Source organism: Hyperolius riggenbachi, chromosome 7 (genome assembly GCF_040937935.1).
Source record: "Hyperolius riggenbachi isolate aHypRig1 chromosome 7, aHypRig1.pri, whole genome shotgun sequence".
Taxonomy (NCBI): Eukaryota; Metazoa; Chordata; class Amphibia; order Anura; family Hyperoliidae; genus Hyperolius; species Hyperolius riggenbachi.
The window spans coordinates 268,385,827-268,406,125 of NC_090652.1; the positions used below are offsets into that span (position 1 = coordinate 268,385,827).

A 20,299-nucleotide genomic window follows, 5' to 3' on the forward strand; every position below is an offset into this window, starting at 1 on the left:
TCCGTACACCACCATTCCCCAGCATTGCTGCCTCTGACAGCCTCCAGTGCCTCTCTGCAGGGCTAAAAGCTTCCACATGGCAGTATGTTCTGGACTTCCCATATGTCAGTGCTCTGTTAACACATCAGGCTTATTTTTTTTTTTTTTGGCGTAGAAGACGTGCCTATACTGCCAAGGTCTACAGAGCAGAAACTATGAAAAAATACGACACTAGGGGAGCCATGCAGGAAAGGAGAGGTCTGTGTTTGCTGCTGGAGCCGTTGGTGAGGCGAGCCGCTTCTCATACTTACACGTGGACAGGAGGAGGATACACGGGGGGGAGTGGAAGACACACAGGGGGGACAATGCAGGGAGCCCACGACAACGCGGCGGATCATATCAGCACGCATTTGTAAGTTGGGGATTCTTTGTATTCTGCATATAAGACGCAGGGGCTTTTTTTTCTCCATTTTTTTTTTTTGAAAAAAAGTGTGTCTTAGGCTGTAGACACATTATGGGCCCAAACCCACTAGCAGCCTTTTCTAAGCACTAATGGTTTGAAAAGCTCTTGCTAATGCAATGCTATGGGTGATTTTTTATAAAGAGATTAACCAAGTGGGATCACACCCATAGCATTACATTAGCAATAGCTTTTCAAATCACAAAGCGCTTAGAAACTGCTTAATAATGTTCTGCTAGTGGGTTCTTTCTGAGTGCTTTTCTGACCATCAGAGCTTTCTGAGCATTTTTTTAAATGCGCTTATTGACATGCATTAAGATTGCAGTAAAATAGCAATTGAAATTTCACCGTGATTTTAATGCAAGTCAATGTAAAAAATGCTCAGAAAGCTCTGATGGTCAGAAAAGTAGACAGAAAGTGCTCATAGTGTGTGTGTTCAGTCTTATATGCCGAAAACACGGTATAAAGTGCGATATATCTGCAATGCATTTCCTTTGTCTGATCACTGATAATTAGGAATAGCCAAAGAGATGTAAACAATTGTGAGTAGAAACTTTTTTTTTTTTTTTTACACAATCTGCAGTTGCAACATTTTGATTGGCCCATTTTCAAACTGCATATATTTGCATAAATGTGCATACATGCAGCATAAACATTTGCATCAATTCAAATTGACTTGCGTCTAATTATCAACGATTAGACAAAGGAAATGGATTTTGACTAAAACTAGCTTTCCCTTAAAAAAAAATAAAAAAAAAAAAATCACCAAATGCAATCATGTACTGTATCTTCATGTATTTTATCTTACTTGTAAAGGTGTCTTCTTGATGGGTATCCTTCATTACTTATATAGTACCTAAAATGGATTGAATATGGATTATAAAATCATTAGAATTCATTTTAAAGTTTATTTTGCAACTTTAAGAGTTTCATGCAGGATCATTGCACGATTTTAGTAATACAGCCACCCTCTAGCTCTTTGGCGTGTCCCCACTTTCTCATTTTCCAGTGCAGAGAAATACATAGGTTAACGTGAGCATCAGGGTCAAAATATGTGGACCCCATACTAGGTAAACTTCCAACCCCCTTCACAGAAACAAAAATTGAAGAAGACTAGCTAATGTATGGACAGCCATGAGAGTGAATAAACTACGGTAGATAGTATAGACAGTGAACTCCCTTTTCTCCCCCGAAAAAAACCCACACTCCTAGATATCTTATATCATAGATTGATAGGAAGAAATGTTCCACAATTAACATAAATAGGCAGGCATCTCAATTAAATAACGTTAGGCAGCAGGCCTCCCACATCAGTTAGGCAGACATGTTGCCTAATTTTTGGGGGGACAGGTCATCCAGATAAATTTAAAAACCACGTGCCCCACATAAAATTAAACAGTATGCCCCCCACATAACAATTATGGTAGGCAAAACGTCCACCAAATAAATAAAAATATGCAACATTCCAGTCACATAGCATAATTAGGCAGAATGTCAACCAAATAGCAGCTAGGTTAGGTGCACACATAGCAGAAACGCTAGCGTTGCGGAAAACGCTGCGTTTTTGCCGCTAGTGGAAGTCTATGAGCCGCAGGAAAAAACGCATGTAAAAAAATGCATATGCTTTTTCAAACCTGCATTTTAAAAACGCAGGCTTTGTTGTCTAATATTACGCATCAAAAATGCGCATAATGAAAGTCAATGGGAATGCAGTGGTATGCGTTTTTCAGGTTAGATTAGAGCAAGGTCAACATAGTAATAGCATTACAATCTTTTGCTTTGAGTTTGCAGTGTGTCCAATGTGGGACTCTTTCTCCCATCAATAAACTAAATGGCATGTTTTTGGGGTGTGGGAGGAAATCAGAGGGCCTGGAGAAAACCCATGCAAACACAGGGACAACATAAGGTACACACATCTTACATGCTCTGGACCAGATGCAAACCGGGGACCCAACGCTACAAGGTGAGAGAGCTATCTGCTACACCACCATAAATTTATATTAAAACCTTGTTAATTTGTACAGAGCCAGAATAATCCAACATGCATACAGACTGTTTCGGATTGTTTGATCCTCATCAGTGCATGGCATGGATTAATTTGGCTCTATGGAGTAGGGCTTGTAACACCGAAAGGTAAGGACTAACCAGCAAGCTCATGGTGAACCAGAACTCATTGGAGTGTGTAAGGGACTATCTATCTATCTATCTATCTATCTTTCCACACACACAAGGAGAAAAAGTTAATTGCATATGGAGCACTGTTTGCATGTTTTTTTTTTTTTTTTTTTTAACATTCAATGGGCACTATTTGTACACGGTTGTATCTAGAAGAGCTACACATTTAGAGTCAGCGATCTACAGAAACTAAAGCTTGTACTCACATGTAATCATTTGTTATTTTTGAAATGCTGGTCACTTCAAAATTGCCCTTGGTTATCGCAGTTGGACCCTGGAATCAGACAATGAAACCAGTTACTAAAAAATAAACATAAATGTGAATTTTGTTAAAGTGTAACTGTCAGGCAAAAAATAAAAAATCAATTCTTTATTTTTATCTGGTAAACAAGTAATACGGTTGCTAACCATGCAATCCAAAAGTTAAAATCTCTATTACTTTTCTTTTTTTATAAATGATAATTCCCCAGTTTACCTGACTCTTATTTGGTACGTTGCCGCACAAAGGAAATTGCAGGGCATGCTGGGTTGTCTTTTTTTTGCTTCTTTATTTCCCCTCAGACTAAACTAATGTACAGAAGCAAAAAAGGACAACCCAGCATGCCCTGCAACTTCCTTTGTGCGGCAACGTACCAAATAAGAGTCAGGTAAACTGGGGAATGATCATTTATAAACAAGAAAACTAATAGAGATTTTAACTTTTGGATTGCCTGATTAGCATTCTTATTACTTGTTTACCAGATAAAAATAAAGAATTGATTTTTGATTTTATGCCCGACAGTTACACTTTAAGGTAGCTCAACCAAGATAAGCTCCCATCACAAGCACGGTGTACTCCTATTAAAAACAAACAAACAAAACAAAACCCCACAAGACTCTTCAACTGTCCCTTTCCCCCAATTGGTATACGTCTCCAGAGAGAGAGAGAGAGAGAGAGAGAGAGAGAGAGAGAGAGAGAGAGAGAGAGAGAGAGAGAGAGGGAGAGAGAGAGAGAGAGAGAGAGAGGGAGAGGGAGAGAGGGAAAAAAAATAAGGTATGTACAATTGGACATTATGTAGTCTGACATCCTACACAAATAATAAGCAAAGAAAGCAGCCTTTAGATGCACATAAAAATACTAATACTAACAACATACGTTAGTTATGTTGCCCTGACTGTTTCCTGTCTGTGAACCTTGTTATGTTGAGAAATACAGGCGGTTTTCAACTGTCAAGCATGCAGAATCTCCCTCTGTGCATATACTGTAGATCAACCTTTTAGCCTACCACAATGTTAGTGGCAAGTTTATAGAGTGATAATGGCAGTTGGTGCTGCTGTTTTCTTTTGGGTTTTTGTGTCCATGTCTGCCAGTAGTAAAAATTATGACCCACAAGCTCCAAACAATATCAATGAATTGCAAGGCGAATATCAATAATTTCTTGAGTAACGGGAGTAATAGAGGCGCTAAACAAGTATAAAATAAATTGAAAACGGTCTAAAAAGGAGGGAAATGGGTGGATTCACCTCCCACCAAGGCTAATATAGCAGTAAGATTTATAATTCTATTTATTAAAACAATTCTCCAAAAATGATGCAACGCGTTTCATGGGCAAACATCCCGCTTCATCAGGCAATATAACAAGAAGAACACATATATAGGTCAATCTGTGGCATAGAGGCGCTCTGGCCACAGATTGACCTACATATGTGTTCTCCTTGTTATATTGCCTGATGAAGCGGGATGTTTGCCCGTGAAACGCGTTGCACCATTTTTGGAGAATTGATTTAATAAATAGAATTATAAATCTTACTGCTATATTAGCCTGGTCATTTGCATCGGTGGGAGGTGAATCCACCCATTTCCCTCCTTTTAGACGGTTTTTAATTTATTTTATACTTGTTTGGCGCCTCTATTACTCCCGTTACTCAATATCTTAGTCCACCCTTGGTGGAGGGGTGTATCCCCTTTTTTACTATCTATAGAGAGCGACTTTTTAGACCTGAGTGGGGTCAGGTTACAATTCTCCCCACCTGCTGTATCAGTGGTTGCCTGTGTGGTAACCCTGACTTGTGAGTATAAATTTTATTCAATATATTCCCAACTTTTCAAAAATACTACACCATATTTGGCTCTCGGTTTCCCTTCTTTGTCCTTCTAATCAATCATTTCTTGATCTATCTTCAATTTTTTAACTTCTCACTTTGCAATTGTAATTATTTATTATTTTGTCATTATTATTTGTATTTATATAGTGCTGACATCTTTCACACCGCTGTACAGAGTATAACTGTCCCTTAAAAAGAGCTCATAATCTAATCCCTATCACAGTCATATGTCTATGTATGTATCATGTAGTGTATGTATGGTAATCTAGGGCCAATTTAGGGGGAAGCCATTTAACCTATCTGAATGTTTTTGATATGTGGGAGGAAACCAGAGTGCCCAGAGGAAACACACACAGACACGGGGAGAACATACAAACTCCCTGCAGATAGTGCCCTGGTCTGGAATCGAACCGGGGACCCATCACTACAAGGCGAGAACGCTAACCACTAGGCCACCATGCTGCCCAAGTTAAAGTGAACCTCCGGACTAAAAATCGACTCAGCAGCACTGAAAAGGCCTGGTGTTTCTTTAACAGTTTCACAGCATCAGAACTTTGTTCCTCTTATACAAGTCTCATTTTTAGCTGCACAGAAGAAAACTGCCCGGGCTTTTTTCCTCTCATGCTGTGCAAAGCATGATGGGATTTCTGATTTTGTTATTCTCGTTCTGCTGTTTTGGTGCAATTTTTTTTAAATTTTTTTACATTTTGAATTTGACATTAGCAGCCTAGCGTGTGCAGCTGGGAGGGGTAATAAGGACACAGGACAGTTGGAACTGTGTCTCCTGCTCCTTGTCACCGCCTTTCAATCAAAAAGATGGCAGCCCCCATGACAAAGATGGCAGCCCCCATGAATCACAAACATTTGCCTGTTCTTTTAAAACAGGGTGAGTAAGAGATGATATTACCTATCTATTCCAATTAACATAACTAATGTAACTTGATGACAGTATGTTTGTTTAGGTTGAAGTTCCCCTTTAAGCTCCTCTTTAATTCCATGAAGTTTCTACATACAAGGGTCCAGACAGGGTACAGCTAGTGGTAATGGAATTCTAAGCCTAAATACATACAGGGCAGAAACTATGCAATCTCAAAAAGTTTTAGCAAGTCCTGGCCATTTTTTAATCACCAATACAATTTACAGTACAAGATACTAACTGTATACAGTATTCTGGAAAGTTTTACATAACTGCAGTAAATAAAAACATTTTACCCAAACAAGCAAAGATGCAATTGTCACATTAACAGACCACTGCAGGGCCTCATAGCAGCTGCTCAGTAGTCTACAATGCTACATCAGTTAGGTAACTTACACTGTTGCTGTTGTAGACATGCACATGCTTGAAACCATCTCCATTGCTGATGATCTTGTAATACTGCGTATTTGAAGTGAAGTAAGGATCAGTAGGCTGAAACTATAAGAACAAGAAGAGTGTTTAATGATCACCAATAACTATACTGTGCTTTATCAAAACCATCAGCTATTACCTGCAAATTTCAAACTACACACATTTGCATAAAGTTAACATTTAAATCAACTAAATTATTAACAACTCGTTTACCATCTATACTGAGACTGTAAAGGGACAACACAATGCTGTAGCCTTACACAGAAGAGTGGAAACAGGCCAGCAGGAACTACTTAGGGAATCTATCCTAGGACCTAGATGGTCTTGAAGATGCTCCAGCATGTTGTATCATATCACCGTAACAAAACAAAATAATCCAGTGCAAGATAGGAAACGGTGGGATTGTTCTAAAGGAAACTTTACCACCTCCCCTAATTCAGCCTATGTAAACGATCTTGAGGAAAGAGAACAGTCTACGTTTTCGTTAATAAAATGATCGTTGATATCTACTGATATTCTTTGTTTTTAAAGTGTAAATGATCTTAATAAAATAACAGTATATATTAAACAATATTTTACTACAACGTAGCCTCACCCTATTCTCACACATAACCTTACACCCAAACCTAACCCTAAAACCCCCCTTCCTGATGCCTAACCTAACCCTAAAAACCTAATTCATGATGCCTCACCCTAAAACCCTCATTGCGGAGGTCTTACCCTAAAACCCTGATTCTTAACCTTATTATGTACAAAGCAATAAATTTAAAAACAAATTTCAAAAATGAATAATTTGCAATACAAGACATTAAAAATGTCAAAAACTATAACGTTTTCATTTTCAAAACGATAAAACAAACAACATTGTAATTTTGATAACGATAATTATCGTATGCCCAAATTTCTCCTTTGGGCGCCTGATAGCCGATATTTGCATTAGCGCCCAAGTCGTCCATTAGCTGCTGTGCGCCCAAATTTCCTACTTCCCTTGTTGGTTTTCTTTGTAGAGTCATGTGGCCTTGCTCTAGACTATTCCCTGCTATGTGGAATGTATCACCACAGGAAGTAGTTATGGCAAATATTGTATCTGTGTTTAAGGGGAGCTTAGATGCTTTCCTTCCTTTGAATGACATCCATGGATATAATTGCTAGTAATTCCTGGTGGTGTTGATCCAAGGATTTTATCTGATTGCCACCTGGAGTCGAGAAGGATTATTTTCCCTTTTGGGGCTAATTGGACCATGCCTCGTAAGGGCTTTTCTGCCTTCCTCTGGATCAACAGGGATATGTGAGGGTGGAGTTGTAACTGATCTTCTGGTTGAATATGTCTTTTTTCAACACAAATAACTATGGAACTATCCTTGTTATAGTAAATGGAAGAGTTTGAATACAGAACACTCCCTAAAAATGGGTTAAGAACCCATATACCCATGATCCAAATGAGGTAGCATGCACAAGATGTCTGTTTCTATATATGTAATAGCAGTAGAGTATTGCACTGTGTTAGCCATCAGTAGAAGCAGGAAATTTTGAATCAGGATGATACCATTTAAAAGAAGAAGATTAAACTTTTAGCTAATAAGCCTTCTTCAAACTATATTCCTGTATACATATATAAAGGAATAGAGTCTGAAGGCAGCTTATTAGTCGAATGCTTACTACTGTCCAAATATTTAGTAAACCCATACTTATAAACAGACACACATACTTTATCAAGTATATAGACATTTACTTATTTCGGTTTGAAAATACGTACCCACCCAACCCATCCGGTAGTACTTATCTCTTCTTTGGACTGAAAGAAAGAAATAAACAGTATAAACAGTATAAAATTACTGATAATTCAGCCTAAACACACAATACTTTAAAAATACAAAAAGCTTTACTGAATAGAACTTCATGAATATTATTGCTTATATTTTTTATTTTGACAGTATTTATTAATACACAATGTAGTCAATGTTAGCCCATTATTTACATTCTTAAAGTGAACCGAGCACCATTTTTAGCACCCAGGGCATCTCAATAGCACATAAAAAATGCATGCTAACAATATATCTCATTATAAAAAAAAACTTCCATTTTACCATTTATTTTTTACATTCAAAGTTTAGCAGGTTTTATTAACCTACTTCAGCAGGCCTGCCCATCCGACCCGACCTGTCCTCAGAGATTTCAGGCATTTAATGACTTAAAGGAAACTAAAGCTGAGGGATCCTAAAGATTTTATACTCACCTGGAGCTTCCTCCAGCTTCATAAGCATGTGGGAGTCCCTCGTTGTCCTCTCATGGTCTGCCATTCAGCCACGATCAGCCCCCCCCCCCCGGTAATTGGCTCAGACACGCATGCGCATTAGACACAGACTGATCTCAACTGAGCCCATTTCCAGGGCTGATCGCGTCTGAACGGCAGACCGTGGGAGGACGGTGAGGAACTCGCACATGCTTATGGAGCTGGAAGAAGCTCTGGGTGAGTATAAACTCTTTAGGGTTCCTCAGCTATGTTACACTTTAATGGTTTTATTGCACTCTTTATTAAAAAGTAAGCAATACCTTTTCAACAACAGAGGGGAGTGGGTAATTAGGACAACTGCTTCAAATAGGTTATCCAGAGGAAATATGTTAGATAGCATCTTTGACTTCTGTAAATAAGGACAGTGAGAGAGCAGAGGGGAAACAGGACAGCTCCTATATCCATTACAAATTCCAGGGAAAGAAAGGTTGCTTCGTTCTCTTTAAAGTTATCAGTGGTGCTGGCATCTTTACTGTTGGCAAGGTGAATCACTGTAGGACACTGATCTCCCAGACTGCTCTGGGGCAGAAGGCTGCTAATTATCACTGGGAGGGCAGGGTTATACACTAATATCCAGTAGTATATAAAAATCAGAAGCATGTTTGATGCTGAAACCAGGATATCTAAAATAAAAAAGTGGGTGTCCTGATTAATTTATGTTCTAGGAGTTATTAACAAGTGCTCTTTTATGAGAAGGCATCACTTGCCCATAGTATGGAAAGACCACTGCAGTGTTCTGGTACGGTTTGTAAAAAAAATAAAATAAAAATGTACCGCTGATATGGTAATAAAGAGAAGTTTTATTTTTAAAGCTATAGCAATGTTTTTCCAGTAGGAGTGATGAAGCATTAGTTCTCAACACCTAACAATGATCTTGTTATACAGGAATTCAAAATCTATCCCGAAATCTATAGCCTTCTCAAAATGAATAGAGGTCCGAAATATGTAGACTGTTCAGAAGGGTGAATTATCTGTCGACACATCTATTGGGTCAAACCGATATCTCTTATGAAGAGTTTTCTCCAACATCCCCCCCCCCCCACCCGATGCAGGTAAAAGGGTGACAGAGGTGCCCTGGTAAAATGGGCATCACCGTAGGCAGCTATTAGCTGTATATTTGGGCACCTCATATCCCCTCTCCCCCCACCAATCAAAAGCATGTAAAAAGCTCATCAGGGTTAGCCGCTGGTGGGGGGGTTCCTTAGTATTAGACATCAGTGAGGGGGTCCTTAGGTTTAGGCAAGGCTGGGGTGACGGGGGATTAAGGTTAGGCATCACCAGAGGGAGTCGTAGGGTTAGGCATTGCTAGGATGGAATAGTTATGATTAGGCATTTATAGTGAGGGCTTGTGTAAGGGTAAGGTTAGGTTATAGTAAAATATTGCTACTCTCTACCGGAATTAACCAGTAGGATATCACTTTACTAGGGGCCATCTCCAGTGCCCTCTTTACCACATCACCCTTTTTACATGTACACAAGGCCGCCATCAGACTTTCCTGGGCCCTAATACTGGGCAAACCTACTGGGCCCCCCCTTACTCACCCGTGCTACCTCCACATGTTAAATCCCAATCTGATAGGTAGCTTGTAGTAGCAGGTAGGTAGTGATAGGGCTCCCAGGGTCCATGTGGAACTGCCAATGTTTGGCCCCCAAACTATCTTGGGTCCCCATACAACAGTACCTCCTGTACTGCCCTGCATGTACACCCCCCTCACACCTTCCTAGCACATAAATACAATAGTCCTCCCGCACAAGAACACAAATTATTCCCTTAACTGCAATATTTGTGCTATACATTATCAAACAGGAAGGATGCTTTGGTTTGGTGAACCCAGGAACACCGGTGCAAAGGTCACCATAATGCAGTTGGTATGGTAAGACAGTAAGTGGTCTGACCCAATACTATACAAAACTATACAAAACTATACAAAACTCAAACAGTGTTGAGGTCAGTTCACTTTCTCGGAAAGTAAGCATTAACGGAACTTAGCTGACCCATGAGCAAGCCCACGTAGAGCCGGTACCATAGTCACATATGGTGAGCACAGAATAGTTCTGAAACCTTCGAAGCCACTGGACTGCGACTATGTCATCCGAGACCCAGTCCATGCCATTCAAGTAATGGTCCCTGAAACAGTCACACAGAAACACAAATGAATTTCCATTCTGCATTTTCTTTACATTACAGCGATTTTGTTTTGCTTTAGTACAGCCAAGTAGAGGTAATGATGGCAATACACCAAATCATCTAAATGCTATTTGTATAATACTATCCAAGGGAGGGGGGGTATTTATCACATTGACACATGTACTCAGTCCTTTAAAATAATTTTAAAAAAGTTGCATAATTTTTACAATAATTACGTATAAATGATTTAGTCAGTGTTTGCCCATTGTAAATTCTTTCCTCTCCCTGATTTACATTCTGACATTTATCACACGGTGACATTTTTACTGCTGGCAGGTGACATCAGTAGAAGGAGATGCTGCTTGCTTTTTTGGCAGTTAAAAAACCACTGTAATCCTTATCTGCAAACATACACCTGATATACACACACACACATATATACATATATGTGTTAACAATGGCTGTCTTCTTGCCACTCTTCCATAAAGGCCAACATTGTGCAGTGCACGACTAATAGTTGTCCTATGGACAGATTCCCCCACCTGAGCTGTAGAAATTTGTAGCTCATCCAGAGTCACCATGGGCCTCTTGACTGCATTGCTGATCAGCGCTCTCCTTGTTCGGCCTGTGAGTTTAGGTGGACGGCCTTGTCTTGGTAGGTTTACAGTTGTGCCATACTCCTTCAATTTCTGAATGATCGCTTGAACAGTGCTCCGTGGGATGTTCAAGCTTTGGAAATCTTTTTGTAGCCTAAGCCTGCTTTACATTTCTCAATAACTTTATTCCCAACCTGTCTGGTGTGTTCTTTGGCCTTCATGGTGTTGTTGCTCCCAATATTCTCTTAGACAACCTCTGAGGTCATCACAGAGCTGCTGTATTTGTACTGACATTAGATTACACACAGGTGGACTCTATTTAGTCATTAGCACTCATCAGGCAATGTCTATGGGTAACTGACTGCACTCAGACCAAAGGGGGCTGAATAATTACGCACACCCCACTTTGCAGTTATTGATTTGTAAAAAATGTTTGGAATCATGTATGATTTTCATTCCACTTCTCATGTGTACTCCACTTTGTGTTGGTCTTTCACGTGGAATTCCAATAAAATTGATTCAGGTTTGTGGCAGTAATATGACAAAATGTGGAAAAGTTCAAGGGGGCCGAATACTTTTGCAACCCACTGAAATATTAGGTGCATACATTTGGGCACTGTTGTCATTTTATTGTTTCCAAAACCGTTACAACTAATACACATGTGAATCCAATTGTGAAAAAAAGTATTTAAGGGGGTCAATTGTAAGTTTCCCTTTTAATTTTCTCTGAAGAGTAGAACATGGGGGTCTCAAAACAACTCTCAAATGACCTGAAGACAGATTGTTCACCATCATGGTTTAGGGGTAGTGTTGGGCGAACATCTGGATGTTCGGGTTCGGTGTGGTTCGGCCGAACATGCCCCTGATGTTCGGCATGTTCGAGCCGAACCCTGAACCCAACCCGAACATGTCCCTTTGGGGCCCCTATAGGGTCCCAGCATAAAGGGAGAGCATGCCCCGAGCGCGGGGGGGGGGGTCGGAAATGCCCCCCACCCCTCCCCGCTAAGCTCTCCCTTTTGCCAGTTCCCTATAATGTTAAATTTAAGCCCCCCAAAAGTACCTGAGGAGGAGGGCAGGAAGCGGGCAGCCAGAGATGCTAGGCGGTAGTACCATCTGGTACTTCCGCCCTCTCTTGACGCACTTCCTGTTTACATTTGAAGTCGCGTCAAGAAAGGGCAGAAGTACCGCGATGACGCGAACGAGTGTACGCGTCATCACATGATGACACGTACCCTCGTACGCGTCATCGCGGTACTTCTGCGCTCTCTTGACCACAGCATTCCAAGAAAAACACCTGCTAGCTACAGTAAAATATGGTGGTGGTTCCATCATGCTTTGGGGCTTTGTGGTCAGTGCAGGAACTGGGAATCTTGTCAAAGTTGAGGGACGCATGGATTCCACTCAGTATCAGCAAATTCTGAAGACCAATGTCCAGGAATCAGCGACAAAGCAAGGATCTTTCAACAAAACAACCCTAAACACTGCTCAAAATCCACTAAGACATTCATGCAGGGGAACAAGTACAACGTTCTGGAATGGCCATCTCAGTCCGGGATTGTCGTATTGAGCCAACTTCGCTATGCTGGAACTATGCGCAGTTTGTACAATTACGCTTTGCCAAACTTCGGCTTCGAAATCAGAAGATTCGCTACGTAAGCATTTTGTAGACTACGCGTTAAAATACGCAATTACGTGAAGTGCGAAGCGTAGTGTATGCGGACTCTTATGCCCTTATGCTGAAAAATTTCCGCATTAATTCGACAAATACGCGCATGCGTGAACTCTTATATGCGTACATTCCACCTTCCAATGCGTAAATTGTATACGCATAGAAGAAGCAATATTTATGGGCATGCGCAAGCAAAAACAATGATCCGTATGATAAAAATAAACGCGATTACCACACGCGTAGTTTACTTCACAATACACAAGTCAACTATGTGTAGCGGGTGAAGCTTCACACAGCGGTACTATGGCTACGCGTAAATGCGTAAGTGTAGTTTTGTAACTTCAGCTACGAACTACGATGCGTAGATGCGGAACTACGTACTGGCGTACTTTACGAGCAACACTGATCTGTGGTGTGAGTTTAAGAGAGCTGTCCGTGCTCGGAACCCATCAAACGTGAATAAACTGGAGAGGTTTTGTAAAGCGGAATGGTCCAAAATACCTTCAACTACAGTAGAATCCAGACTCTCATTGGAACCTACAGGAAGCGTTTAGGAGGCTGTAATTTCTGCAAAAAGAGGATCTACTAAATATTGATTTATTTTTTTGTGGTCTAACTGTATGCACCTGTCTAATTTTGTTTAAACAATTATTGCACATTTTCTGTAAATCCAATAAACTTAATTTCACTCCTCATATCACTGTGTGTATCTCTTATATGTCTCCTACACAGGGGTTGGACAAAATAATGGAAACACCTTGAAAATCAACAAAACATTTTTAATATGGTGTAGGTCCATCTTTTGCGCCAATTACAGCCTCAATTCTCCAAGGCATTGATTCATATAAATTGTGAATTGTTTCCAATTCCAAAGGAATTTTTCCCATTCTTCAGTTCAAACACCCTCCATTTCTTTTAGAGACGATGGCGGCGGAAATCGACTTCTTACTTGAATCTCTAATAATGACCATAAACGCTCAATTATGTTGAGGCCTGGGGATTGTGGTGGACAGATGAAATGCTCAACTTCATTAGAATGCTCCTCGTGCCATTCTTTAACGATTCTAGCTGTATGGATTGGAGCATTATCATCTTGAAAAATGGCATTCCCCTCCGGAAACAGTTCTTGAACCATACATTCCTAAATAGTCTTGGCTGTTAATTCTTCCATGAAGGGAAATCATTGGCCGGCGGATTTCCAAGAAAAAAAAAAAAAATCACATTTTTCCATTGCTCACGGGACCAATTCTGGAGGTTTCTACACCACTCTAAATGCTTTAAAACATTTGTCTTTGAGAACAGAGGTTTTCTAATTGCATTTCTTCCGTGGAATCCAGATTTGTGCAGCTCCAGACGAACAGTTTTTGTGGAAACTGGGTTCTGTAGGTGTTCATTCAGCTCTGCAGTGATTTTAGCAGCCGTGGTCTTGCGAGCTTTTCTAACAATTCGATTTAGAGTCCGACAGTCTCTCAGACAACTTCGACTTTCGGCCACAACTGTGCTTTGCTGAGGACGTTTTTCCTTCTCTTTCAAAGGCAGTCCTTAATTCTCAGACAGTACCTCTCGAAATGCCAAGCATTCGGGCAGTTTGTTACAGTAGCGCCTGCCATACGAGCACCAATAATTTGGCCTCTTTAAAAAAGTCTGAGAGATCTGCCATTTTTATAAATTATAACTAACTTTGGTTTAAATATCTGTAAAAAACAGTTTTTTTAATTAAACATATCAAATAACAAAAATAACAAAAAATAAAAAACAAATGTCAAGTTTTGATTGCTTAAAACATGTTCGAAGATTATGATGCCAAGATGTCAGGCATTTCCATTATTTTGTCCAACCCCTGTATATATACACAGGGGGGCCTAGAAAGAGCAGGGGCCCCCATGGGGGGAGAAGTTTCTTTTTCCTCTCCTGAGACACTGACTGGTCAGCTAAGGGCTTGGAGAAAAAAAAAAGCTTTCTGTTGTCTGCACAATTGTTTTAATGCCCTCCCCAAGTGCTCTGTACTGTAGTGATGCTGGACAGTGGCGGTGCCAGGGGGATGCTTTTGGGTGCTGAAGCACCCCTTAAATTCTCCAAGCACCCTATTAGCACCCCCAGCATGAACTGACTTTTGGCGTCTAATAGACGCCGTGTCAGTTCACCGGCAGCAGCAGCCAGCAGCTCCGGCAGAGCAGGGCTACGGTAAAATGGCGTCTGAAGCCCTGCTCTGGAGACTTCGAGTCTGCAGTGCAGGGCTTCGGGTACCATTTTCCCGTAGCCCTGCTCAGCGTGGGAATTTCAGTTGCTGGCTGCAGAGGATCGTGGGAGCTGCGCGCCGGACGGAGGCCGAGACAGGAGGTCTGCTGCAGGTGAGTACATTTTTTTTTTTAATTACAGCCAGCCAGGTGTATGTTCTGGTCAAGTCTGCTACATGATTGAAGTGTTTTCTGGCCAGGTCTGCCTGCCACATGATTGCACGTATTTTCTGGTCAAATCTGCTGACATGATTGCATGCATTTCTAGTCAAATCTGCTGACATGCATTTCTAGTCAAATCTGCTGACATGATTGCACGTATTTCTAGTCAAATCTGCTCACATGATTGCACGTATTTTCTAGTCAAATCTGCCGACATGATTGAACGTGTTTTCTGGTCAAATCTGCCACATGATTGAATGTGTTTTTTAGTCAAATCTGCCAACATGGTTTAACTTATTTTCTGGGCAAATCTGCTCACATTACATGTATTTTCTTGAGAAAACCTGCACAATTATGTGAATTTTCTGGGGAAAGGGTCACCAAAACTTGGGCCCACTGTCTTTGCGTTGCACTTTTAAAAGGGAACCCGAGGTAAGAATAATATTATTGAGGCTGACATATTTATCTCCTTTTAAGCAATATCAGTTGCCTGGCTGCCGTGCTGACCCTCTGCCACTAATTCTTTCAACTATAGACCCTGAACAAGCATGCAGCAGGTCAAGGGCTTCTGACAATATTGTCAGAACTGACAAGATTAGCTGCATGCTTATTTCTGGTGTAATTCAGTTCACTACTGCAGCCAAATAGATCAGCAGGGCTGCCAGGCAACTAGTATTGTTTAAAAGGAAATAAATATGGCAGCCTTCATATCACTCTCACCTCGGGTTCACTTTAAATTACAGTTAGCTCCGCCCTCATCTGGTCATGGCCACGGCCAATTTTTTCCTGCGACGTGCTTTGCGTGCCGCAGAGAAGAATACATATATTTACATATGGGGAGAAGAATACATATATTTACATAAATGTGTACATCAGTCCTGAAAAAGGGACAAATGAGGAAGAAAGTGACAGAAGGATTTAGTTCCCAAAGAGGGACTGTGCCTCTGAAAAAAAGCATAGCTCCCAACTGTCCCTCTTTAGGAGGGACAGTCCCTCTTTGGGAACCAAATCCCTCTGTCCTTTCTTCCTCTTTTGTCCCTCTTTCAGGACTGATGTATAGATCTATATAAATATGTATTTCTACTAAAAATGTGTTTAGCTGACTTTAAACTTTATTTTCATACTTTAAATGAATATAGTTCTTATTTTCAATCGATTAAAATTCAGTGTTCCCCAACCCTGTCCTCAAGGCCCATTAACAGTGCAGGTTTTGTGGAATTCCACAGAGGTAGTTAATCAGCTCTGCCGAGACACGAATTACCCCACCTGTGCAGGTTTGTGGTTTTCTGCAAAACATGAACTGTTGGTGGGCCTTGAGGACAGGGTTGGGGAACTCTGGGTTAAATGAAGGAAACTACTGATGCTAGAAAGAACCAGTGTGGATTGACTGATAAAACTACATCTTTTGCTTATGAATTCTTTGTGATATGCATGACAAGGGGTGTGGTGGGGTCAGAGGTGGGTCAGAGGTGTATCTTAAAAAGTGTCCCTCTCATCTAAAAAGGTTGGGAGGTATGAAAAAGGAAAGCTAGCAGCTATGCGTAGTGGTTGAAGGATCCGGATACTGGTGTAATTGTGTTTTCATTTGATTTTAATTATTTAAAAAAAAAACAACAACAAAAAAACCTTTAACATTTTGTTCACACTTGTTTGAGGACTGTAGTTAATGACTAGGGACAAAAATTAATTGAAACAAGTGACATTGCAACGACAAAGGCAAGGGAGTTCAAATGCTTTCAAAGTACATATGTACAATATATATGTGGATAATAGATGGATTGATAGATAAAGAATAAAAAACAAGGTTGTGTCTGGCTCAAATTGTTTTACTAGGCCTCATGCACCCACATGTCGGAAAAGAATACAGAAATAGATTTGTAGATTATTTTTCCTGCCAGTAGAGGGAGCAGTGGAACAGTCTTCTACTGTATGTTGTCTGTAGTCATTTAAAATTACTTGTGAACTCTGTTTACAATAGCAGGTCTGGAGCGTGTTTCCCCGAGCAGGTTTCATTGAGATTTGGGAATAACTGGTCCAATTTCTTTGTCATGCAAGTGCAACCCATCAATAATCTTACAAAAATCAGAGGAATATCCTCATGTTCACATGACTGTTACATTTGTACTCTAAACTATTACTTTTTCAAAAGGAAAGCTTAAGCATGTAACATCATATATTATTTCCTTTTAAAATGCCTCTATCCTAGATGTCATACTGATCTTTTTTGATCTTTTGGTAGACACTAGCGACGCTATTGCTATGGAGAGAGGAGGGACGACGCGCAGCACGCGACAGAGGAAGAGGGGTCAGTAGAATAATTAGGCCCTCGGCCAGAATGTTCCAGCAATCAAACTTACTCTGCAACACATTGGGGAGGAGCAGGTACCGCCATACACATGCTAAGTGCAATGGCCCAGTTACAGAGCCATGGGTCCCAGTTCAAATGTTACCCTGGTCATCCAGCACTGTATGCATTATAATCACATGATACAGACCACCAAAGCCACCTCTCCAAGGACAGCCAGGTTGTGCGAGAGGTAAGCAGGGGAAAAGGAATGGTTTGTTAACGATTACCACTACTGAAACCGCAGTGAGATGTGATCACTTGTCACCACTATAGCACCAATAAAACGTTAATGCAGCCAGCAACCAGATGGCAGCACCATTTAAGCCCCTGGTGATATCTGCATCCCCCATTACTACACCAGTAGTCATGTGAGTAAAGCTTTCATGCAGTGATACGGAGACTGGTACACAGTTTACATAGAATACAGGCTGCTGTGGAAATAATGTATTTGCAAATATTGGGGAGCAAGGGGTTGGTTGCCCAGACCTCTTGCAGTAGCAAATACATTAGAATTGCATTATTCGGGAGGTAGGTATATGATGCTACAAGGCTATTCTTTAAAGAGAACCCGAGGCGGTTTGTGGGGGGGGGGGGGGCAGATGGGACACACAGGCATGTTCTCTGCCTCCTGACATGCCTCTGTGTCCTTACACCTCCAATCTCTGCCCTCCCGCCGCCGTGCTATCACCCTCTGAAATTAGCGACAATATTTGTTGCTATCTTGAGGGTAAACGTGAGAGAGGTATTCCCTGTTCAAAATGCCTGCTACGGACGTTCCTGCAGGCTCTCTATCCTTGGTCACGCCCCCGCTGCGCCCTGCCTCCCTGCACGCTGGGAGAGGGAATCAATCTCTCCTTTCAGCACCGTGACCCAGAGGTCATGAAAGTGAAAGTGTGCCAGTGCGGCCCACAGGATCAGCGGAAAACAGTGGTTTTGGCGGCTACCTGATCTGCTCAGCCCCCCGGATCAGGTAGCCTAGTTTTTATTTAATTTTATGAGTCCACCTCAGGCTCTTTTTAAATCAGGAAGGTTGTATGTTTTATGGAAGCAGGAAATTTGGCTGCCAGAGGCGCCAGGAAACTTTGGGCGATTAGCTGCTATAAATGAAAAGAACAGCTGCCGCATAGCCACACTTAGGTTGAACATAGATGGGGCACACACATCGGTGGGGACTGATATTTTACGATCGTAATTACATAGAGCTTAATAATAGAATATCGGCAAATTTACATATATTCTATAGTGGCTATCTCAGGAAGACAAAATTCCTTGCTCCTCTATTTTATATACGCCATTTAACTATTGCCCAGAGCAAGGCTTTAACCACTAGCCACGATCATGGCAGTGTATCTACGCCCTGCAGTATGTCTCTGATTTACAAAATGAAAATTGTGGTGCAAAATTTGCACAAAGTTGTGTAGTCAAACTGATCTCTTCCTTGGTAAAACTAAGAACAACAACACCTTACCCAGATTTTAGGTCTTGTGGAGCAAGAATTTCTTTAATAGTTATAGGTGAGAGGGTTTCTGTGTCTACCGAAAACAGTCTCACGGTGGGATTTTTAGTTCCTGCCTTGAGGGAAAAAAAATGCAAAAGGATAAATCAGAAATGGTCATTTAGCATTTGAGGGGAAAAACAAACAAACAGACTTTCCAATTTTCCTTCCTTTACAATGGGGGCAGATGTGTTATAATGATCAGCACCTGGCATTCAAAATGTTTTTTTATTACGGTTTAAAATCTTAAAAGTATGCATCACTTCTCTTAGGGCTTGTTTCCACTGTTGCGACGCGATTTCGGCCGCATTCCGACGCTTGTAAAAACGCATGCGGATGCGTTTCCACATGCGTTTTTACCCGCGATTTCGCCTGCGATTTCGCATGGCAGGGTGCCATGCGAAATTAACCATGACACTGCCAGGGCTAAATAAAATTGAAAAAGGTGCGAAATCGCACGCGAAATCGCGGGTAAAAACGCATGTAACAAACGCATGTGTTTTTACTATTAAATACATTAGCGGCGATTCGCACGGATTCCCGACGCAGGCGAAATCGTTGGCTCTTTTGTGCGTTTTTTTCACGCTGAAAAAAACGCACCTCAACAACGCTACAGTGGAAACAGGCCCATCCACTTGTATTACATGTGCGGATCTGCATGCGTTGGACGCATGCAGATTCGCGATAGTGGAAACGAGCCCTTAGGAGGAGGCGTGACACTAAACTGAGGCGCAGTGATGAGTGTATTTAGACCAGTAATGTATGAAGCATATTGTATGGGTATGGTAAGTATGGTACATAGTTACAGTAGTGTGAGTGTCCTGTTTAACCAGGACTCGATCTACCGGCAGTCTCAACCAACCGGCAGTAAACAGGGTGGGCATGGGGATGTACCCCTCATTATGCAGCGCATTGTGCGGCGGAAACAAAAAGGAGCTCTAGGCGCTAGTCCTCTTCACTTCTACAGCTGCCTGCTGCATCCGGCTCCCGATAGGTCACCTGACCTGCATTGGGAGCCGTGAAAAGTGGATGGAAGAGGAAAAAGGACTGGTGCCCAAAGCTCTTGCAAATCATTTTTTTGGTGCTCTGCATTTGGCTGGTGTGGTGTTGATGCCCACGGTTGCTTGAACTCTCAAGCAACTGGAAATAGCACATATCCTGCATCAGGCAATCCCTGCCTGTGCCAGATAAGACTCTGATGTATGTACATTAAAAAGTTATGCCCATTGGTCTACCCACAAACTTGTAACCACATGGTGAAGTTAAAACACCAGCTGACAGAACAGCTCAGACTTTAAAAGCGATTTGCCATCAGCTAATCATGG

The 20,299-nt window shown here is 41.3% G+C and overlaps 1 protein-coding gene across 1 annotated transcript in view; it reads right to left on the bottom strand.

Annotated features, from left to right (window-relative positions):
* DPP4 (dipeptidyl peptidase 4) overlaps nucleotides 1–20,299 on the bottom strand; it is a 128,878-nt gene that overhangs the window by 43,008 nt on the left and 65,571 nt on the right. The window contains exons 10-15 of the mRNA XM_068247061.1: nucleotides 18,948–19,051; nucleotides 10,336–10,468; nucleotides 7,804–7,842; nucleotides 6,012–6,113; nucleotides 2,821–2,888; nucleotides 1,248–1,295 (exon numbers count right to left, since the gene is read on the bottom strand). Coding sequence (XP_068103162.1) covers nucleotides 1,248–1,295; nucleotides 2,821–2,888; nucleotides 6,012–6,113; nucleotides 7,804–7,842; nucleotides 10,336–10,468; nucleotides 18,948–19,051 — 494 coding nt within the window. The remainder of the gene's footprint in view (nucleotides 1–1,247; nucleotides 1,296–2,820; nucleotides 2,889–6,011; nucleotides 6,114–7,803; nucleotides 7,843–10,335; nucleotides 10,469–18,947; nucleotides 19,052–20,299) is intronic.